The sequence below is a fragment of the Erpetoichthys calabaricus genome, chromosome 13, assembly GCF_900747795.2.
Source record: "Erpetoichthys calabaricus chromosome 13, fErpCal1.3, whole genome shotgun sequence".
Taxonomy (NCBI): Eukaryota; Metazoa; Chordata; class Cladistia; order Polypteriformes; family Polypteridae; genus Erpetoichthys; species Erpetoichthys calabaricus.
Window position 1 is genome coordinate 89,526,556 of NC_041406.2, and position 25,291 is coordinate 89,551,846.

Sequence of the window (25,291 nt, forward strand, 5' to 3'; positions counted from 1 at the left end):
GGCTTCTTTCTGAAGGCATCAGAGAGCTCTTTTGATCTCAGCATAGTGATAACACACACTGCAACAACAAAGACAAAACCAAACTAAATGTGTGAGTTTTAAATAAGACAAGTTCAGACAAGAATCTCTCTAATGATTTTCTAATCATTTGCACCTGATCTGGTGCACCGGATTCTAATCTGAGGTAGTGATAAATGTAGGCGTCTACATACTTTATCCACATACGAGCCTAGCATGTACGGGTACATGTATATTTATATAAATTATACCTTATACATATCTCTCTATTATAATAAAAACATTTTGGGAGACGAGACTTTTATCCTGCGACATGATGTGCTCTTTTGAAGAGACACTTTCACATCTCGTGAGACAAGTCTTTTTGCCAAGAGATTTAACCACACCCGGAAATAAAAGACAAAGAGTAGATGACAAAGTAGAACATTGTAAAGAATTCAAAAACGTTGGTGGGATACACATGCAGAGCAGGTTAGAGATAAAGGAAGTACGAAAACTTGAATGTCTCAAAAAAATGATAGTAAAGATCGCATTATCACAAACAAACGGAAATTATTACTCGGTGAAATAACGGAACAGCAAAAAGAGATTCAATATATTGTTTGGATTTAAACTTTAAGTCGGAGACTTGTAGATCGTCTAATTCATGTTACCATCAGGGAAAAGTAGTGTTTCTTCCCAATGAAGAGGTGTATCTGCCTCTTGTTGTTTGGTGAAAGTGAAATCCTGCGAGAGAAAATTTCAAGCCCCGCGAGACAAGAATTTATGCAAAGAGATCTGGAAAAGTCCTGCCCACATCTAAAACATTTACAACCATGCACACGGTTCAATCATATGTCATTTGTGTGAATGCTATTGTCAGACACAGTTCATGTAGACAGAAAGAAACGATATTCACTCACGGGCAGTTATATTTTGTGTTGTCATGATGTAATTCCAAGCACGGAATCAAAATTCAATGCGATATTGATGAAAAGGTAAAAAGCGAAAATAGATTGAATATATGGACAAAGGTGATATGACAGGTTTGGCTTCAAACTTTAAGTCGGAGATCGTTTAATTCGTGTTGCCATCAGGGAAAGTAGTGTTTCTTTCCAATGAAGAGGCCCATCCACAAGAATTAAAAGTTTTGTTGTTTGCGAGCGGCACAGAGGTGAAGTTGCTGGTGCATAGCGCAGACAGGGGGCAAAGCCCCCTAGTGGACTACAAAATAATTTAAAGGTGGCATGATGTTTGCAATGTTATATCACTTTTATCTAGATACTGCTTAATTGAATATTAAATCTTTATATGTCCACATATGTTAAAAAAAAAACATCTCATGAAGTGTATTTACTTTTTACATGATTGTGTATGAGTGTGGAGTGCACCAGAAGTATGGTGTAGGGCTAAGGATTTCTATGGCCCCCAACATTGTCAGTCCAGATCCCATCTCTGACATACATTGTGGCCTTCAACATGTCACTTATCTCAGGCGTTCCTAAAGCTCCCAACACAGTCAGTTCAGGCCCAACCTCTGACACATTGTGTGACCCTCAATAAGGCGATAAGGAGTTCAAACATACCTTGATATTGTAAATCTCCTTGGATAAAAGTGCAGGCCAAATATAAAATGAAAACAATGCATTGAAAGTGTCCTGCAATGGCCTGGCACCACATTCAGAGCTGATTTCAGTCTTGTGCCCAAAGCTACTGGCACAGGATCCAGCCCCTGTGACTATGAATTACAATAGTAGGGTTTGAAAAAAGAAGCATTAATAGATGCTACTTTTATTCATGTATTTTCAAACCATCTGTGTTGTTGTATTGAAAAAAAAAATCCAAATGCCCACTCTTGCCAAATTATTATCTTGCCTCCTCTGCCAAATGTTATGGTTCTGGACATCGGAAAGTTTTTTCACAATGTGCTCTCCTTCCCCTGGACACAGAGTACAAGGCCTTTGAAATATTTCAACAAAATACAAAAAGAGCATATGTATAATTCACCTTAATTGTAACCAGATGCCAGGGAATTCCTTCTATTTTTGCAAATAAAACTTCACACTTTAAGTAGAAAATGACAAACATTAATAATAACATTAAAGTCTAAATAAAGTTCTAGTATCTGAGGCGTCATGGAGCTTGAGCTTTTAAAGTCTGCCGATTCTTCAGATTGCAGTTCATATTTCTAGCAGCTTAAATTCCCCCTGATTTGTGCATAATTCATCCAGTAAACATCAAAGGCCCTCCATGACATGCATGTGACATAATGCAGGTGTTGATGTCCGTCATAATAAACTCTACTTGCGTTAACCTTTTTACTAAGCGGCGCTCCAAAGGGGCACCAGTGATGCAGATGGAGTAGGAGATGTAGCGCTCTATAGGCACAGCACAGAAGACAGAATGTCAGACCTCATACCACTGCAGACATCTACAACAACTGATGCCTTCTAGTCAGAGGATGTTTAAATTACCTGTGAAGGGTTACCGGCGGCCCTCAGCATTTTTTCATTGTTTATTTAGTTCCAAAAAGCTCTTGCTCTGTGTGCTGATTGCCATTACTGACAGCAGAGGAAATCTGGATTTTGTCAACGGGCGCCTACTGCTTTGAATTACAGGTAACAAGTGTGTAATCAACCTGCTTGGGCAGTACTCCAACAGAGAATCCTGGGTGTATGAATATGGGTGGGCAAGCAATGATAAGGCAAGGCTAATGTAGGAAATCAAAAAGTAATGATGAAGGAACCAATGTCAGAAGGGGTGGAGGTGATAGAGTAATGGAAATACCCCTGCCACAAAATATGAGTTATTAAAAACAATTATTTTAAGATTCAAAAGTCTGAATTAGCATAAGTGTTATGAACTAGAAAGACCCAAAAGTATTCAAAATGCCCACTAGATGGGGAATACTATTAAACCCCAGTTAATTAGAAAAGAAAGCAATGAAGAATCTTTATAAATATAAAAAGATTTACTTTAACAAACACCTCTATTAAATAAATATAAACTCTCAGGAGCACAAAGACACAGCAGGCAATGCCTTCCAAACAGGCAATCTGAAGTAATAATAGTCCCAATGAATGAATACCCAGAGGCAAAGTCAAAAAACTAAGCAAAAAGGTCACAAAAAGCCAAAAAAATCAGAATAATCGAAAAAGCCATAGACATAGAAAGCCATAGAAAGAACTCACAACAACAAGCGCTTTCACAATGGACCATAAGGGACTGTGGATTTATCTAAGCTTTTATAGGGCTGAGGGCAGTCCCCCCTATGATGATGGGTAGGTGGCCCCACCTGCTTTGGAATCACCCACAAAATACAAGGTACAAAGTAAAATACACACTGACACATGACAATTAAATATTACATACACTAGTAACATAAAACATATAGTATATACATTCATAACCACTGACACTGAAATAATGTAAAACAATATCCTGCATGCTTCTGCTTGAAATTTGTCATTTTTAACTTTCAGGGAGTGACTCTTAGACGGCTAGGACTACCATTAAAGAATCAAATATCAAATATATTATCATATTCGTGATTAACAACCTTAAAATGGCAGAAAACCACACTCCACATGCCTATTTTATTGATCCCCATTTTTTAAAACTTTTTTTGAAAAGGAGGTCCTTTGACCCCTCATATCCCATTAGGGGGTGCACCCCTGGGGTCGGCTGATGTGGCATGCATAAATTCAAGTCCTCCTGCTCATTTCTGCTGAAGGCACCTTTATCAAAAGAATGTCATTTCCTGCACTAAATATGGCCCAAAAAAGTGTTTTTCGGGTGTAGAGAGCCAAAAACTAGACATCAGGAAGAGTTGAATGGTATATCATATGTGGGTTTTGTTTTTTTTTCACAGTCAGATGGCACCAGATATGTACTGTAATTCTTATGAACACAATACACAAAACTCATGGAAACACGCAAAGCCTTCAGTTTCATTTACTGATCATTGGGGTTGCAGAGAATATGAGGGTTCGCTAGTGACCTTGTTTGCTAAATATTTTCCTGGAAATTCGCTGCATGGCCTGCTTAGACTAATGTTTTTCTCCCAGCACCCTGTGATATCACTGACCTGTAGTAACCAATGTTGGATGAGAAAGCTCCCCTAAGTATATAACACTGATCTTAGTAGTGCAATAAAAATTAGCAGAAAACTTGTGAATATATTAAAACTCAAAACGTGCATGAAGAAGAAAATGTTAACTATTCTGGTGTATTTTTATATGGACCTGTATGTTACCTGTGTGTAATATGTGAACCTACTCTTTAAATAGTATTATCTGGAGTGCTGTGCAGTTGATGTAAACAGGAAGGAGTGAAGATTCAACATTCTTAATGCTGTGTTCCATTGGAAGTTGGAATTTCTGAGCAGGATAAGGTGGTTGCTAGGTGAGGTGGGGATGGGGGGTTTGCAGTGGCGATTTTCCATGTAGTGAGTTTTCCTGTGGAGAAAGTACAGTAATGTGTACTATGGTGAGTTTTGCTGCATCTTTATGTGGTAAATATGCAGCATGTCAAATTTTAAATAAAATGTACTGCACTTCTCTGTGGTGTGGTGAACAACAGGCACAAATAGAATTAATTTTGCCAGTGTATGAGTGCTTGGTGTGTGGGGTGTGTTTGTGTGTGTCATGCGGTGGGTTGGCACCCTGCCCAGGATTGGTTCCTGCCTTGTGGCCCTGTGTTGGCTGGGATTCGCTCCAGCAGACCCCCGTGACCCTGTGTTCGGATTCAGTGGGTTAGAAAATGGATGGATGGATGGATGTGACAGATTACAGCAGAAAAGAACACAGAACTCTAAACACAGCTTTAGGAAGCAATATTCCTTGTTTTCCACTGCAAAAAAAAGCACACCTTAAAACAACTAAAAAACTCTTTTTAGTGAGTTTTACATTTCACAAATGCTAAACTGTGAAACAAATTTAGTGTCAGTTTGGTGAAACTGTATGCAACTTGAAATGAACATGTTTCGCTCATCACGAATAGCTACTTCTAGAGCTGAGCTAGGATGTGTAACACATGTGGGTCGGTGCTCCCACTCTGGTTCTTACCTGACATTAACATTAAAGTAGATACTGAAGAATTGCTGGAAAATACATCATTTACACATTACTGTAAGGAGTGATTCAATTCTATTTGCATATTTTTATAGAACTCTTCCAATCTCAGACTGTTGTAACGTGTTGAAATCAAATGACATATTCTACAAAATACATGGTGTTCTTAAATAAAATACAGATTTGGTTGAACACACAGTAAAACAAACCCTTTTAAATTGTAGGAATTGTAACTGACTTGTATTATTATCCTGAACTCTTCACTTGCAGTGATCAGTTTTGTAACTTCTTTCCAAACAGTCCTGCAGACTAATGTTTACTTGATTATATTGTCCTTTTTTTATAAGTCGCTTTGGATAAAAGCATCTGCTAAGCTAATAATTGTAAATATTTGTTTTGATATTTCTACAGCTGCAGCAAGTTGAACGTTTTTGGAGGTGGCTGTACATGAGTCACTTAGGGCCACACAAGGATGATCTGGCTGTCCAGGGACCAAGCCACAGGACCCCACTATGCCTCAGTTGGTTTTAGTGATGCTCTTTTCTGTAAACATAATAATACTTGATACAAGCAGAAAAGTAACTCAATAAAAATGATGAGTGTTGGTAATGTGTGTATAATGCATGTGTGTCTCTATGAACATAAAGTAATATTAGTGACAGTTTACAAAAGAAGATTAATATCATATGGTAAATCACAGCATGAGCATGATTATTTATTAAAAATGTTTGTACTATCGGCTTGTTTATACCCTAAAGATCAGCAATTAGAAGCTGAAATCAGGGGAAAACAAATGTTTTCTTTAATGTAGTTACATGTAACACTCCATTCCTGCTTCTTTTTCTTGTCATTTTTATTTTTCATAATTGTGCTGCTCAATTAGCACATGCAACAAGACTGCAAAAGAAGCTGTTTTCTGATAATGTATTTTTGGAAACCTTAAATAAACACCACTCACGGCACTTAAAAAGAATTTCAAATGCAACACCATATATGCTACTGTATATAGTATATATATATATACTGTATGTCAGTTTCTAGTACAATGCAGATCCATTTGCAGTACTCATCAATTGCTTGATATTTGGGGCCTACTTTTCCCATCACATAGATAAAACTAAGATTGTATATTGAGGAAAAAAAACAGAAAACTTAACTCATTATGCATTTTATAGAATAAAATGTAATAGTGTATATCTGCTGTGAAAAGAAAAACAGAAACTAGGAACATTTTACATCTGAGGTCTCTCATTACATTGCATGAACATTGCAATTAGTTATTATTTACCTGCTTATTTACAATGATATACTACCATATAACTACTATGTAACTAAAGTCGTATTCCATACCTGACTGCAAATGTACCCACACCAGTAATGCATTGATCAAGTAAGTATATTTACAGCATGTGCTAATGATGCTTAATTACACTACAAACAAAAAGGTCATTACTGAGTAATTACAGTTTAGGGACACCATAATAAGTATATTGTCCAAAAATCAATACTTCTAAGTGGACAGCAATGAAGTTAGATTATGCTGGGATGACAACTGCCAATGACACCATTTTGCTTATATATTTTGTATATGCAATAACTGTTACTTGTTTATCTACAGTCTAGTAATGTGGATTAAAAGAAGAGATCTGTAATGGATTAGTATTGTCTATCTATCATATAGTGCCTTTCCTATCTATCTATAAACTGTAACTCTCTATCTGCCAGCCGCATAGTGCTTTGACATACACATTCACTGAGCAAATTCTTAGGTCCACTATACCAGTACTAAGTAGGGCCTCCTTAAACTCTCAAAACAGCCTCAGTTCTTTCTTGCATGGATTCCACATGATGTTGATTCTGGTCCATGTTGTCATGTGTAAATCGCACAGTTTCTGTAGGTGTGTCAGATGCACATTCATGCTATGAATATCCCCTTCTACCACATCACAAAAGTGTTCTGTTGGATTCAGATCTGGTGACTAGGAACTCTGAATTCATTTTCATGTTAATAGAACCAATTTGAGGCGACTTTTGATTGGTGGTATGGTGTATCAGCATGCTGGAAGTAGCCATTAAAAGGTGGTTAAATTGACGCCATGAAGGGCTGCACATGGTCAGCAATAATACTCAGACCATGGCATTCAAGTGATGATGGATAGGTATTAAAAGGCCCAAAGGGTGCCCAGAGAACATTCCCTGTGTACTTCAGCAGAAATCGAGATTCAGTCTTCAACTGTCCAGTTGTGGTGAGCCTTCATCCAGTGTAGCCTCAGTTTCCTATTTCTGTCTGTTAGTCGTAGAAAGTAAGTCACCATAGCCTTCTGTCAGCATGAACCAGTCTAGCCATTCTCCTCTGACCTCTCTAATCAACAAGGTGACTGCTACTCACTGTTATTTGTTTATCAAGCCATTCTGAGTAAACTCAAGAGACTTGTGCATAAAAATGCCACGAAATCAGCAGTTAAAGAAATATTCAAACCAGCCCGGCTGACACTAACAATCATGCCACAGTCAAAATCACCGAAACCACAACTTTTCCCATTCTGGAGTTTGATATGAATATTAACTAAAGCTCCTGACCAATATCTGCAGCATTTTCTGCATTGTATTGCTGCCACATGATTGGCTGTTTAGATAATTGCATGGAAAAACAGGTATATAGGTGTTCCTAATGTCTTGCTCTGTGAAGGTATATCTGTTACAGGCCAGTTACAAAATGGATGGGTGGATGTACACCAAGTGTAATCTAAATACTGGGTAAAGACAAATGTTGGAGTTGGGAAGCATAAAGTGAAGATGTAAAGATATTACTGATAAAATCACCTCATATGCTGTATCAAACACTTCCAGGAGTAAAGTCTGGGCAGCAGTTTTCAGGCAAAGTATAAAAGATGTGAATCCCAGGCAAAACAACAGCCACACAAATGCATTTGTGGGTCAAACAAAGCAACTCTCGTTTTAGACATCTGCATATAGGAATGTATTGAGCAGCCATCTATTGAAGACCAACTCTTACTTAACTTTACCGCTGATAAACCTGGCAAAGGTTTAAAGCTGCAACTGTTCACTTCTCGGACTCTACTGTATTCCACATGGCCCAATCAAACACATTCTCCATTTGCTTTTCTGTGTCCTATAGTCTCTTGTGATTCTAAGGAGCACATGTGCAAAGTTTAAGCAGGCATGAACCTGCATATTTCAGCCTGTGTACCCAGGCACAAATGCTGCCAGGCAGCAGACCACAGGGTTTGATACTCTTAACTTTAAGCACATACAAAAAGTGCCCACTACAATAGAGAAATAAAATTAAAACAGTAAATAAGATGCAGATTTTACAAATAAACAGAAATGCTGACATTTTAGATTGGTAACAATTATTACTAAAGCTGAACTAAACTGCACCCTTATGAATGAGAGCCAAGTGAACAAATTTAAAAGTATGCTGCTGAATAGAAGCCTTTATATTACAATTGCTCAGGGAAAAAAAATATTGGCTACATAGAAGAATAAAAAAACGAAACAGTGAAATATGGCAGCACTGTCTGCAGCAGGACTCTATACTTATTGTTCTGAAGGACTAAATAAATGGGGGCTGCAAGATTGCTGTGTCTTTGACTATTGTATGCAAACCAGAGCATTAGTTACTGCCACTGCCCTCTTGACAAGTACACAGTGATGGAGATAAATGGAAAGACGGCAGCCTTCTCCTCATTTTCCTATGTATAACCTGTTCGCAGAACACAGGTTCACGCTTGGAGGCGAGCGGCATGCCTGGCGCCTACACTTACTCATAACCCTAATGTTCTATTCATTTTGTTTAACTTCAGCCCTTTCGGGATTGAATGTCAAGCTGGGGCCCTCCCCTGCTAATTATATACTTTTTTGTTTGAAGAAGCAAAGCCTTTTATTGCTCATAATTCCAGCTATCACATGCCTAGGCACCTTCTTCAGATCAATAGCTCATAGTTAAGTGGATGAAAAGGCTAAATGTGACTGTCGTTTGCAATGCCAGGGGTTATTCAGCTTTTAAGTGCCACTGCTCGGGCTTCACTTTTAGAATGCTAAATTCAAGTCCCAGGTGGTCAGAAATTCATAACCTCATTTTTTTCTGAATTAAAAATCTGTCTTTTCTTTATAATTTCAAAAGGCTTGAATAGAAGAATAGTTTATATTAAAAACTGCTTGGAACCTGCAATTTTGCACATTCCACTGCTGGCGGCCATACATCTATGATGGTAAACCTACCCAGGTTTTAGTGTAATAAAAATCAATAAATATTAACCTCTTCTGACACGTTCTGCGCAGATACTTTATCAATTGCTGTCAGGTTATAAAACAGTCAGTGATATATTGTATTTTTTTTAGATGGAAATCAATACCCAACTTGGAAATCAATGTAGATTAACACAAGCTCACTAGTGCAATTTTGGTTAGACAACAAAAAACTATCGAATTTCATATTAAATCTTACAGTGGATGAAAGGTTTTATACAGATGATGAAGTAAATCTCTTTAATAATGGTTAATTTGTTTTCCTTCTTATCACAGAGGATATCTGCAGCAAAAGTGGCTCCAGTATATCGTGTTATGAAAGCTTTCAAATGATGAAAGCCTTAGTGTGTGTTTTTCTAAAACTCAATGACTGTGAAACAGAGCATGTGATAAAATGTGCTGATGAAAATAAGGAGAGTGCTTTATTTTAATTAAATGTATTTATTAATAATTCAATTTCCTCATAATTTACACAACATGCACAATTACTAATACTTAACTGGGGTTTTGATGCCACTTTTCCAATGGAACTTTTCTCCAGTATTTATTCTTTGATGTTCAAAATAAATTTACTTCACCATTTCGTATGTATTTTTGCCTACTGAATATATACAATATTTATACACACACATTAGGTAATTCCTGACTTGACTGCCTGCCTCCTGCTGCTGAAGGGATTGGCTCAGTCCTTGCAGTGATCCTAAATGGGATAATGCAGCTTTCGGAAAGAGACGGATGACTGTATTCACATTAAGCTAAATTCAATTCAACTGTTCAAGTTGTATGATTACTACTGTTGACTTAATTCAAACCACAGCAGGAAGGATTCTAACTAGAACAGGAAAATATGACCATATAAATCTTTACACTTGCTTCCAGGTCAGTAAAGGCTCAATTTTTTTATTTTAGCACTTTGGGGGCTTTGCCCTCTGCTCGCTTTGCTCACCAACCCCCCTGGCCTGCGCTATGCACCAGCCACTTCGCATCTCTGCTGCTCATGTATGTGGATTTCACTTTCACCAAACAACACATCTTTTAATTCTTGCGGATATACCTCTTCATTGGGAAGAAACACTACTTTTCCCTGATGGCAACACAGATTAAACGATCTACAAGTCTCCGACTTAAAGTTTAAATCCAAACAATATATTTCATCTCTTTTTACTGTTCCATTATTTCACCAAGTAATAATTGTTTGTGCTAATATGATCTTTACTACCATTTTTTTCAGACTTTCGAATTTTAGTACTTTCATTATCTCTAACCTGATCTGCATGTGTATCGCACCAATGTTTTTGAATTCTTTACAACGTTCTACTTTGTCATTTAATCTTTGTCTTTTATTTCCGGTTGCTGGCCTGGTTAAATCTCTTGGCACAAAGTCTTGTCTCGCGGGACATGAAAGTATCTCGCTGAAAAAGTTGTCTCTCGTCCCAGGCTAAAAAGTCTTGTCTCATCCCAGGATTTTTTTTTATTATAATAGAGAGATATAAGGCTACAAGAGCTTTAGCTCCCTTTTAATTTAAAGAACTTTGCAATGCCCAATGTCCAGGATATATCCTGAGATCCTAAGATGCAGGTCTTCTTGTACTCAATTGCTATAGAAAGCGTAGCCCTTTGTAATATGACCCCCAAGAACTGTCTCATCTGATCTATCTCATTTATTCACCCAATTCTCCAAGCCCACTTATCCAGAAGTAGGGTCACATGGAAACTGGAACGTATACCAGCAAGCATCAGATACAAGGCAAGACCACAGTGAACTCATATAAATGTTATATCAGATGGTATCTGTCTATCAATACTACATTTAAATTAAGGCTGAAGACTAATTCTTTTTGGAGATGATAGTGCAACCGCTAACACTGATTTTATATAATCATGGCAATGGTTTATAATTGGCTACTAGAGGTGGAGAAACAATTACAATACATGATTGAAGTATTTTTGTGAAATTTTAGCAATACACTGATGAAAAACTTAAAAGCTTAATTTTTGAAAATTATAAATGGAAAACTTTTTTTAGACATTTGATACTTTCACAAGAAAATTTACTGCTTCCACATCCCTAGTTGGTGTACTCAACTTCTTTTTTTTTTCTAATATGACACCAGAAAGAGCTAGCAAAAAATGTTTCCTTATTGACGTAATTGAAGTAATTGTAGCCATCAACATGGCTGCAGAGATTCTGATACAACATGTTTTAAACCACATCAAAGTTAAGGAACTCAGTTCAGTTTGTTTTTTACAACGTTACAGAGGAGAAAGCAGCATCTGATGTAAAAAGTGGAATTTGCATGCATTGTCATATGAGAATCAAGAACTCAAGGAGCACTACAAACAGGAGGGCTATTTCACAATGTTATGCCAGTCACAAGCATCAAAAGTGTCTCAGCAGAGATCTGTTCCACTTGATTTATTTTTTATTTTTTAGTTCCGTCCACCCTCTTTAAATTGCCTGCAGGCAAAAGGGTTAGTGAGGATGGTGTTAGGAGGACCAGGAGATGCACATTAATTTGTGAAACTATAAAAAGAGTCCAGATAAGAGGAAGAGGATGGATGGATGGATGGATGGATGGATGGATGGATGGATGGATGGATGGATGGATGGATGGATGGATATAAAAAGAGTCAGTATCTAAAACTCTGAAATGCCATTCTCTAAAACCATTTATTAAAACTGTCAGCTAAATGAGAACTGCCAAAAGCCAATAAGCTGAGGATAAGTATTCACCAGGACTTACATGTTAAAACTTTGAATCTAGCTTAGAAATAGAATGCTATGGGCTATTTAGCAGAACGCTTTAAACACTACAAACACAAGACTATGGATGTCACAAGTTCCCGTGGCCTGGGTATCTTCTGTTTTCTGGGACATTGATAGTCATGTGCTGAGGATGGACTAGTGCAGTGAGGGCACCAATGAGTTTGGTGTAAAGTACTTGCTGTAGTGCATGGGCATTAAAATCAATAAATAAAAAGATCAATATTAAAAATAGAGTTAAATTACGTGTGTCTGTCTCTCTCTCTCATCTCTTTTGCTCACCCCTTTGGGTCTGCTCAGCAGACAAGGTGCTAGCAAGTGTGGTCCTCCATCATTGGTTTTCGCTCCCAGCCGGCTCAGCCAGTAACCCGCTTGGACGCCCAAAGCCCGGCTTCTTCATCTCAACACCATCTCTCAGTGTCTGTGAGACAATCCTTGGAGCCTTCAGCCATTCCAACTCTTGCCAGTGCTCAGCAGGAGCGACACATCACTGAAGCTCCATTATCCACGCATTCTGCCTGGCCGCCTCCCCTCCCGTCTACCACACCGGCTCTTTCATCTCTCCTACTAATCTTTTTCCTTGATTTTCTCAGTTTCTTTTCTCCATTTTGTAAAACACATTTGTAATTGATTTAGACCACTTTAAAGAGATCTGTTTTCTGCTGATCAGTTTCAAAAAAGCCAAATCAAGACTACTGTAATTCAACGAAGTATAAAAATAAAATGTGAAATCTTCCAAGAGGTGAATACATTTTACACACATTATAAAACAGCATACTTCACATAATAGTGGACCACAGAACACCATAAACACTCAGCTACACTGAAAATTCAAAGACAAAGGTGGAAATTATGGATCACCTATGAAATGCAGGCTTAAAGTGTGTACTTTAGTAGGTCTTCAAACAATTCTACAAGCAGACTTGTCAAATTTGATGAGGTATAGAGATGATCCCATAAAAAGCCACTCTGTTCTGCTCTTTTAAAAATTGTTCATTTCTGCACCTGTTGAGACTTGCCTGCACTTTATTATTACTCAGGTATCAATCGATTTTTATTTTATTTTTTTATATTTGACGGCAGCACTAAGAACGAGTAGATGCCTAAACATTTTTTTGTGAAACATTGGCACATTGACTAACGGATCAAGACCTACCCCATTGGGTGAGCCTTTATCAGCCAAATGGTCTTTTCTAGACTTTGACTTTGTGTTCTCATACTCTTCTTAACAGATTAACCATATCTCAGAACAGACTTCAGATGACAAATCTGCCCTCTGGTATAAACTCTTGGACAGAATATTACTTTTTGAAATACAAAAGCATGCTTTTAAATATCAAAATGAGCAACAATTTCTGAGATTCTACATTGAAACAACAGAACATGACAAAAGAGAGGGGGAAAAAAACCTTACTATGAATCAAAAAAATTGCTGTGCTGTCTGGCAAGAGGTAGGAAACAAAGTCATTCACTTCTCTGTGGTGAATTTGCTTCAATTTTTTTACGTTTGTTCAGCAGGACAGCTTGAAAGATTATGAAAAATGGGCATTTACAAGGATATAGAAGTGACATTCATTGCAAACATGCCCTGGGCACCGGGATATTTTTCATTAATAATAGTGAGCTCCCTTGTACTGGCTGCTCAGTGTTCAGCCGTCAGAAATGCAGCAAAGACAGTTTAACACAATGAAACCTCAAGAAATCTCTCTTATTTTAAATGCCTGGGGATTTTCCAGTTTTTAAAACACCAAACACCCCTTCCTCTTCAGTTTGGATTCAGACAAAGATCATTACAATTTCTATAGAAATAATGAATTACTTTTCTGGGGTTCATATAAGCGTCTAACATACCGTATAATCAATGTGTGAGCTTCTTTTTTTATTTCTCTTTTTCTCATACCTCTGATTCTAGTCAAACAAGCTAAGAAGGGGTACACTCTCGAAGAAAGGTCACAGGCTACATACCGATCCCAAAGGGGAAAATTTTAAACTAATAATCACCTGTAATTGCTCAAGCTCAGCATGTACACTGATGTGAACCATGGCCTTGAAAATTTAAAATCTAGCAGATGAGAGTACTGACAATTTTAGTACTTGGAATTTTGATTTTGTAAAACTGCTTATTTAAATACCATCCCACAGTATTTGCATTTACTGATATTGTTCAAGTTTGTGTTTTTTTATTTTACACCAAAAATGTGCATGTCAATTTGATTGGTAGACCTACTTCAAATAGGTCTGGTATGAATGAATGTGAAAGAATGAATAAGTGTCTCTAACCACAGCAGCCTGGATAGGGTCTGGCTTTTATTGACCCTATTTAGGAAAAGCCAAGTACAGAAAATGAATGATTAAATAGAAATTGTATGTCTATGTCACCATGTAACCCTCCTCTGCATAAATGTGAGCTTTAAAATCTGACTTGTAGTTTTTTTTTTGCTTCTCATTTGTATGTACTCCAACAATTTATATAGCTATACTGTATATATTCTCTGTGCCGGTACAATACATATACATACGCACACACACACATATATATGAATACATACATACTATATATATATGAATACATACATACTATATATATATGAATACATACATACTATATATATATATATATATATATACATACTATATATATATATATATATATATATATATACAGTGGTGTGAAAAACTATTTGCCCCCTTCCTGATTTCTTATTCTTTTGCATGTTTGTCACACAAAATGTTTCTGATCATCAAACACATTTAACCATTAGTCAAATATAACACAAGTAAACACAAAATGCAGTTTTTATATGATGGTTTTTATTATTTAGGGAGAAAAAAAATCCAAATCTACATGGCCCTGTGTGAAAAAGTAATTGCCCCCTTGTTAAAAAATAACCTAACTGTGGTGTATCACACCTGAGTTCAATTTCCGTAGCCACCCCCAGGCCTGATTACTGCCACACCTGTTTCAATCAAGAAATCACGTAAATAGGAGCTGCCTGACACAGAGAAGTAGACCAAAAGCACCTCAAAAGTTAGACATCATGCCAAGATCCAAAGAAAATTCAGGAACAAATGAGAACAGAAGTAATTGAGATCTATCAGTCTGGTAAAGGTTATAAAGCCATTTCTAAAGCTTTGGGACTCCAGCGAACCACAGTGAGAGCCATTATCCACAAATGGCAAAAACATGGAACAGTGGTGAACCTTCCCAGGAGTGGCCGGCCGACCAAAATTACCCCAAGAGCGCAGAGACGACTCATCCGAGAGGTCACAAAAGACCCCAGGACAACGTCTAAAGAACTGCAGGCCTCACTTGCCTCAATTAAGGTCAGTGTTCACGACTCCACCATAAGAAAGAGACTGGGCAAAAAACGGCCTGCATGGCAGATGTCCAAGACACAAACCACTGTTAAGCAAAAAGAACATTAGGGCTCGTCTCAATTTTGCTAAGAAACATCTCAATGATTGCCAAGACTTTTGGGAAAATACCTTGTGGACTGATGAGACAAAAGTTGAACTTTTTGGAAGGCAAATGTCCCGTTACATCTGGCGTAAAAGGAACATAGCATTTCAGAAAAAGAACATCATACCAACAGTAAAATATGGTGGTGGTAGTGTGATGGTCTGGGGTTGTTTTGCTGCTTCAGGACCTGGAAGGCTTGCTGTGATAGATGGAACCATGAATTCTACTGTCTACCAAAAAATCCTGAAGGAGAATGTCTGGCCATCTGTTCGTCAACTCAAGCTGAAGCGATCTTGGGTGCTGCAACAGGACAATGACCCAAAACACACCAGCAAATCCACCTCTGAATGGCTGAAGAAAAACAAAATGAAGACTTTGGAGTGGCCCAGTCAAAGTCCTGACCTGAATCCAATTGAGATGCTATGGCATGACCTTAAAAAGGCGGTTCATGCTAGAAAACCCTCAAATAAAGCTGAATTACAACAATTTTGCAAAGATGAGTGGGCCAAAATTCCTCCAGAGCGCTGTAAAAGACTCATTGCAAGTTATCGCAAACGCTTGATTGCAGTTATTGCTGCTAAGGGTGGCCCAACCAGTTATTAGGTTCAGGGGGCAATTACTTTTTCACACAGGGCCATGTAGGTTTGGATTTTTTTTTTCTCCCTAAATATAAAAACCACCATTTACAAACTGCATTTTGTGTTTACTTGTGTTATATTTGACTATGGTTAAATGTGTTTGATGATCAGAAACATTTTGTGTGACAAACATGCAAAAGAATAAGAAATCAGGAAGGGGGCAAATAGTTTTTCACACCACTGTATGTATGTATATATATATATATATATATATATATATATATATATATATATATATATATTGTGACAGACGACCGGCTATGGACTCCGGTCGTCACCCCCAGGCCGCTAGGAGGAGCCCTCCGGACAGCATATTTGCGCCCCGAGTTCCAGCAGGGCCTCATGGACTTTGTAGTGTTTTGACACAGCCCTGCTGGATAACTTGGGGGCCGCCAGGAGTCGCTGTAGGGGGGCTAGTAAGCTCTTGTGTGCCCTATAACCCGGGAGTGCATCCCAGTCACGTGACTGGAAGAAGCGATGTGCTCCCGGGATGAAGAAAAGGACTTTGCCCTGACCCGGAAGGAAAACGGATTTGTGGGTTTGGCTTGGAGCCACTTCCGGGTCAGGGGCTATAAAAGGACTATGGGTAAGCCCAGACACTGAGCTGAGCTGGGAGGTAGGGTGGCGACGTGTCTGGGAGAGGAGGTATTGGTTATAGTAGAGAGTATTGTGTTTAATGAGTGTGTGGAGGAGAGTGCTTGGTGCACTACAGTAAAATTATAAAATAAATATAATTTATACATTCACCTGGTCATCAGAGTGGTACCTGAGGGTTCAAGAGGTGGACACGAGCATCTACTGCTACAATATATATATATATATATATATATATATATATATATATATATATATATATATATATATATATATATATATATATATGACCACCTGCCTAATATGCTGTTACTACTCTGTGTGCTGCCAAAACAGCTCCGATTGCTTAAGCATGGACTCTACAAGACCTCTGAAGGTGTCCTGTAGTATCTGCCACATTACCAGCAGATCTTCCAACTGTGGAAAGTTCTGAGGTGGAGACAGACTTGCTGTTTGAACACATCTCACATATGGTCAAATGAATTGAGATCTGAAAGATAGGGCAATGCCTTAACCATTCCCAAACAATTTGTGTGATGTGGCAAAGCACATTATCCTGCTGAAAGATTCCATTTCCATTGGGGAATATTGTTGCCATGAAGAAGTGCACATGGTCTGCAAAGGTGTTTAGGCAAGTGGTACGCATCAAATTAATATCCACATGAATGCCCAAACCCGGGGATGCTCACCAGGATATTGCACAAAGCATTATACTCTTGCCTCCATCTTGTCTTCTTCCCACTGTGCATCCTGGTGCCATCTCTTCCTCAGGTGAACAACACACACGTACCCCAGCTGTCTACACAATGCAACTAAAAACTTGGTTCATACCAGACAGAACAGCCTTCATTGATATCTCGCATTAATGACTCTTGGCCATCCTGTAGCCCATCAGCAGTTCATGTTTTTTTCTAAAACGGTCAGTAGGTACTAACCATAGCTGACCATGAGCACTGTGGAAAAATGCTTTACCATTTCAGAAATTTTCTGACCCTTTCATCTAGCCATAACGACTTGGACCTTATCAAAATCACTAAGGTCTTTACACCCACCCATACCTTCTGCATTCAACATATTGACTATGACTAACTAAGGTTTGGTGACTGTCTAAACATCCCTCACCTGGATATATACTGCTAGTCAATGTAATAGTCAATGTAATTCACTTCATATGGAAGTGGTCCAAAGCCTTTGGTACATCAGTAGCTTAACTTACGTAAAATTCTTGCCCTAACATATGTCTCACCACAATTTGATCATGGAGATCTGCACAGAGGCCTTTTTCTTCATACCTTATTTTTTGTTCTGACATACAAAGTAAACTGTAAGACCTTATATACACAGGTACACATGTATCTTTTTAAATGATGTCCAACGAATTCAGTTTGCCACAGATGGACTCCAATCAAGATCTAGTCACATCAATGATAATACAAACAGCAGCAAAGAGGCATGTTTTCACTGTGTCATTATTGGTTATTGGGTGTAAACTCATGAACAACAATGGCAAATATGTCTACAGTAATCCCTCGCTATATCGCGCTTCGACTTTCGCGACTTCACTCTATCGCGGATTTTATATGTAAGCATATCTAAATATATAACGCGGATTTTTCGCTGCTTTGCGGGTTTCTGTGGACAATGGGTCTTTTTACTTCTGGTACATGCTTCCTCAGCTGGTCTGCCCAGTTGATTTCATACAAGGGACGCTATTGGCGGATGACTGAGAAGCTACCTAATCAGAGCACGCAGTTAAGTTCCTGTGTGCTGATTGGCTCAGCAACGGAGCGCTGCATTAACCAGGAAGTCTCATCTCACTCATTCAGCATTAACATGCTTCTGCTACTGCTTCAGGGGCCACGTCCAAGCACCAACAGAAGATGCAAATGATTGCAGAAAAGGTAAAAGTCTTGGATATGTTGAAGGAAGGGAACAGCTACACCGCTGTAGGACACCATTACGGCATCAATGAGTCCACGATTCTTTTTATTTAAAAAGGAGGAAAAGCATATAAGATCTACAGCCGCAGTGTCCTTTAACCAGGGCGCAAAATGAGTTGCAAGTGGACGTGATAAGGCAGTAGTCTGGATGGAATCTGCTTTAGGGATCTGGCTTGAAGACTGATGGAAGAAGAATGATGGCGGTGCTACACAGTAGCCTGAAGAGGCTCCTTTAGAAGAGCTGGAACGCTCTCCTTTGTTGTGCAGTAAAATTAAACTCATCGTTATCGGACAAGTCGTCGTGTCATTGTTGGTGAGTAACCATAATTAATTATCTACGTACAGTACTTATTACATGTACATAGTTTAGTGTCACTGTACACACATTTTACTGTATACAATTTTTCTTGCATTGTACGTATTTATTGCTGGTGGCCTGTCTGTCGTAATGGCTGTAACATATGTGATATCGGAGACGCTCAATATCTTTTAAATAATATTTAGGTTTTACTGTATATAAACTGTGTTTACATACATAATTTCAACGAATCTTACCTAATATATCTAAGAGAATACAAAGGGTTTATGCTGTATAATTGTGCGGGAAATGTTTATAATAGTGTGGGAGAGTTTATAAGGTCTTAAAATATATAAAAAGAACCATATGAACATATGGTTTGTACTTCGCAGATTTTCACCTTTCGCGGGGGGTTCTGGAACGCAACCCCCGCGATGGAGGAGGGATTACTGAATATAAAATCAAATCTACAACATAACGAAGAGTACAGAAAGTGAAAGGGTCTGAATACTTTCTGAATCCATTGTATTCATCTCCACGACCTAAATTTAAACAAATCTCTCCTTAAGTAGCAAACAACACAAACCAAATGTTACTTTCTCCTTATTTATAAAACAAAAAAAATAAGCCAACACCTGTGAAAAAGTAAGTACATCTTTACTGATTCCCTATTTCAGTATCAAAAATAACTCTAGTCAGGAGCTGCTAAACAAGTAGACTTGATGAGCTAAAGATCAGGAAGCATTACTATGTTAATATAAAGGGAGCGCCTTTGGCAGTTTGTTCTGCATTATCTAGATTTGTGATGCTAAAAGAGCTTAACACAGTCATACTTGCTCTTTTCTCTTTTACAGCACTATAAATAAGCCCATCAATTATGACAGGAAGGTTTCAGCTTCAAATAATAGAACATCACACCTTCCTTATTGCTCTGTGTTCACATTTTGACAAATACTGAATCAAGTTGGCAGCTTTTTAGTCAATTTCAGCTCTCAGTCCCTGAATAATACCCTGTGTTTAATAATTACTTACTGCATTAGCATCTGTAAACCGATAATAAGTATTCTTTGTTCTGAAACAACAGCTGAGAAAATCATCCAGTGAGGTGAACATGTAGTACATGAGCAGCATGATACTCTGCAGAAGGTCCATGGCATTGTGGGAGGCTGACCTCGGGTTGCCTAATGATACACTTTAAGGGAAGAATTGTCAGCTGTGATTTGAGCAACATGGACGAAACAAATGATCTTCTAACTGGATACATTTGCTTCTTTTCTCACCCGCTGGTTCCAAAACGCCTTCCTTTTTCTTTTTCAATATGTCAGCACTTGTCCACATTGGAAAAGAAGACAACCACAGCTTCACTCATTCAATATCACAACACTAATCATATCTTGTTTAATTTGGATTATTATTCAGTGATAAGGATCTCACTTGCTTCAAAATAAGGTGAACAGCCAATGAGTACAACAATATGAGGAATGGCAAATGCTGTAGTAGAGTGTACATAAGAATGAGTGGAACTGTAGGCATGCAGCTTGTTTTATGAAAGAATTGATTCAATACAAAATGTCAGTTGATATTTGGTTTATGTATATCTGTAAAATATGGATTCTGTGTTGCCTTCCAAGTGCTCATCTGTTTTATTTTTAATTTTAGCAAACTTAACATGCTCAGATAGTGTTACCCCGATAGCCTTATCTTAAAGAGATCTTAGTTTATTTTGTTTCACTGTACTGTTGAGTTATTAGAAGCCAAACTACAATGAAAAAGACATACAGCCAGATAATGCTCAGCAGTAACCTGGTTATTAGGAAAATCAACTGTTGAGAAACAAACAAACAAACAAACAATAAATAAATAACATCTCTTGAGTATTACCAAAAAAAACATAATGCAGTAATAGTGACCATCACATATTTTTCTACTTTTTTTAAATCTCTAGATATGTAATTGGAAAGAAACAGAAAATCTCACAAAATAAATTATTAGCTTGAAATATCTCAAAATTGCATTAAGCTGATGGACTTAGACTGTTAAATATTTTCACAGTATAACCATTTATCTAAGTTCATCCCAAAAGTAATAATGATGAATGTAGCAGACCCAATGGTGCCTCTTACCTTCAAATTGCAATGTGCTTTAATATCAAAAAACAGGATGCTCGTCATATCATAAAAGAAAGATGGTAGCTTGAGCTCACTGACCCGATTTCAGAAAATAGCTTAGCTAGCACTAAGCTATGAAAAGGTGCATCCTGTAAATTTCATTTCTATGAAGGTACTGTCATATGTATAACACGTTTCATTAGTCTAATTGTCTACTGCAAATAGCAATACTTCTTTAGATGGTGCTCATTATTCCAACATAAAAGAATTTTATCGCATTGCTCTTTACAATAATCACAAATTAGGAGCATGTCAGCATTTTCTAAATTCCTGTTTTTCACTAAAAAGGATTAAAATCATCCACTTTTAACTTTCTGTGGGAGCCAGAAATCTTTTTGACTAGAGTTGCTATAATGTATATAAAGGGTTATCACCCCTTATCTGCCGAATGTCAATGAGCTAATGAGAGGTAAATGTATGTTTTTTCATTGAATTACACTTAGATTTATACATTTTAAAGACCCGTTTCTGCTATAAATATAGATTTTAAAATTACATTCAGTTTTTCTTAACAATAGTGAAAATTCAAGTGGTGCGACAGAATTTCAGTACTTTATCTCCTTGGCTTATTTCTTCAGAAACGATACTGAGCATGCATGGGTGCAAAGTTTGAAGTCTGACTATTTTTAAGTGCTGTTTTGTCATGGAGTCACACTACAATTCATCCCAGGTCACACATTTTGCACTATGGTAATTGTCGATGGTCAACGAGAACCCGTTGTGATCACAAAGGCCATCAGAAGCAGCCCTCTACTGTGTGAGCTGAAGGAAGAACACCCCCCGCTGTTTGCACAGGGACAGCCTGTAAGCAAGGCAAAGCAAAACATTTTCCGGCGCCTACTTTAAGAGCCATTTAAAAAAAATGTGCGTAAATTACTAGCAGGAAAACCATTTCTGTGGACTAACATTCATGGCAACAAGAGCAGTAGCTAAGATCAGAAAAAGATGTTCAGACGAAGAAGAACTATTGCATTCATCGTAGTTAGCAGAACATAAAACTGATTAAGTAATCAGTTGTCACTGCATACTTTAAGGTCTGGCAGTGACATATTCTACTTTATCCTGACACAATTTGTTGCTATTCAGAGACATTAACAAGGTTAGGGACATGTCGTATGCTGTTCTTCATTCTCATTACATTGTACTCTTGTTTGTTTTGTTGGCCACATTGTGAGTGTTCTCACTTTGTTAAAGATAAAGTTGAAAGTTTTCATTCATTTTCTAATCCTAATAAGGAGTCAATTAATTATTTCTTTTATAGCTGGTTGAGGGTCAACACAGGACAGACAAGTACCATGAAGGAGAATGACATGTACCCACCTGAAGTGACATATGCCTGCCTGGTAGACATCTGAGGACTGTCTGCTGTGCTCTCTCCATATCAAACCTCATTGTTTGCTCATCCTAAATTAACTACCATGTGCATGCAGTATGTGCTTTCTTGAGAGACTTACAATATGCATACAGCGTATGCAGTACTGATACCACAACTTAATAATGGACTACACAGGTATGAGTAATGTTTAAATGTTACTCCCTTTCTATGTCAAATTGTTCCTTTGACACATAAGAAACACAGAAAATGAGTGCTTGCAACAACTAAGTACTTACATTTAAGAGATATATGTTATAGCATGCATTCTGCAGCTTTCATCTCACATCTTATTTTCAGTCTATAGCTCACACATTAGAAGGAGCATTGAAATGCACAAATGGAAGTTAAAGCAGAAATATAAAGTTTTGAATTCACCTAAGGGTATTATTAAATGCATCAGTAAACCACAGCATCAGAAATCCACTGTCAATGATTTAATGGTGTACCTGCATGTAAGTAAGCAAGGTCAGGATTCTCAATATCTGGGTGAGTTTCCTTCAGGTGGTTGCGAAAATCCATTGGGGCATTAGTTCCATAGTCACACTTGGGGCAGTTGTACATCTTCACTCCTTCGTGTTTCCCTGTGTGAAGGATGTGCTTGCGGATGTTTTCTGCACAGTTGGACCTTAAGGAAAAAGAAACAGACATGGGCCATAAGAACTTTGACAAATGAGACAAAAAATTCAGTCCATCAGGCTTGTTTGACTAGCTTTGAGTTAAATTGTCCAATTGTCTTATACAGATGTTTATACAAAATCTTTCAAGGTTTCAGCTCTAGTGGTGGGTTTATGACATAACTGCATTTGAAAGATCTCCATTTTCAAGGTGTTCTGTACATGAAAGATGAGATCTATAAAAAGTAATTTTGAATATTAATCTCTGTTATAGTTTGTTATATACTGAGATGGACAATATGCAGAGGTGGGTGTCTCAGCTGGGAAGGAGGCTGGTTCCTTAACCGGTCAGGAGGCCAGCCCTATGCCACTCCAAGAAACGGAGCAAAGAAAACTCTCCCATGCCCAGAATAGAGGAAGAGGATGTTGATGCTAGGAGGAATATACTGACATCTTGGCTGGGAACATCCAGGAACAATACCAAGCCAGAAGGCCCATATAATGGAAGGACTGGGGAGAACAGTGGATTTGTCACATTGCCTCAACCAGAACGTTAGATGGCACCTACCCCAGATTTCAGTGGTGCCCTGGGTTCCGGCACTCTGGGACTTGGAGTTCTTTGTCTAAGCTCTGTTGGGTACCATGAGTGCTGTCAGGGTATGCTGCGAAAATGGAAGAGCCATATGGCATGGGATTTCCGTCTAACCTGGAAGTGCTTGCAGACCATGTGGGTGGAAGAGCAGAAGCACTTCCGGAGTAGCCAATAAAAACGACTTGCCGCCCTCACCCAGGTGAGTCAGTCTCGGGTGGGTGTGGACAAACCTCGTCTGGACTGTCTTGAGGTGTAGAAGAGAGAGAGAGAAATAGGAGAAGCTGAAGAGAATTGAGGTGATTATGCTTTTGGACCTGTGTGGAAGGTATTTATACAAATAAATCAGCTTTATTTGAAAGGGCCTGGTGTCTGGGGTTTGGGGCTCTCTGGTGCCCCCTAGTGGCTCATAATACCGTTAAATCACAGTGGACTTAATTTGGCTTTACTGACACTGATCAACAGAAAAAAACTCTTTAATGTCAAAATGAAAAAAATCTCTGCAAAGTGGTCTAAATTAAATACAAACAGAAAACACAAAATGACTGATTTTGGTTGGCCCTTCCACATACAGAAGTGTATTTACAGTTTACTACGTACAATCAATTGAAACTCCAGACAGGTGATATCCATTGATCGAATTCTGTGACTTCTAAAACCATTGACTGCCCCAGCGATGATTTAGGGGTGCCATATTAAAGGGGGTGAATACTTATGCGATCAATTATTTTGTGTATTATACCTGTAATTCATTTGGACCACTTTGCAGAGATCTGTTTTCACTTTGATTTTAAAAAGTATTTTTATGTTAGCCATTATCGAAAAAGCCAACTAATTGTGATTCAATAGTAAATGACAATAAAAACTGAAAACTTCTAAGGGGGGGGGAATGTTTTTTCTAGGCACTGTAGATGCTACAACAGGATCATTCACTTTTAAATTTTAGCATAATAAGGAGGTGGTTTGGGTATTATTTACCTGGAATGATCTAGCAGCAAGGTACAGCATTTTCAACAGATACACCCTTCACATTGGTGCTTATTATTTTGTGCATGTCAAGTTCAAATTCAAGTTTATTGTCATGTGCACACAGTACATTGAATTTCTTTCTTGCATTCTTCCTCAAAATAGTGACAATTATATAATACCTTATATATAATTATATGAAATACCTTCTATGTTATCTGCCCTAACTACACCTCTTAATAGAAGAAAACAAAACACAAAAATAATGAAATGTTTATTCCTTCATAGTGGCACCGTGACTTGAATCAAATTTATTACAAAAACAAAATTCCTGTGTCACTTTTTTTCGGATCTCTTGCAAATGGGCTGAAAGACTATGGACTTAAAAAAGAAAGAAACACCCATCCATAATTCGCATTGTCCAATTCATGTTGGTTTGGCTGGATCCTGACCTGGCAGAAATGGAGGCAAAGCAGGAACCAATACTGTACAAGACACCAGTCTATCCCAGAGCACACTCACCTACATGCCCAAAGCCCCTATT

The 25,291-nt window shown here is 37.9% G+C and overlaps 1 protein-coding gene across 1 annotated transcript in view; it reads right to left on the minus strand.

Annotated features, from left to right (window-relative positions):
• Positions 1-25,291, minus strand: part of znf407 (zinc finger protein 407) — a 562,885-nt gene that overhangs the window by 185,281 nt on the left and 352,313 nt on the right. The window contains exon 8 of the mRNA XM_051935698.1: positions 23,025-23,203. Within this exon, the coding sequence (XP_051791658.1) occupies positions 23,025-23,203 (179 nt within the window). The remainder of the gene's footprint in view (positions 1-23,024; positions 23,204-25,291) is intronic.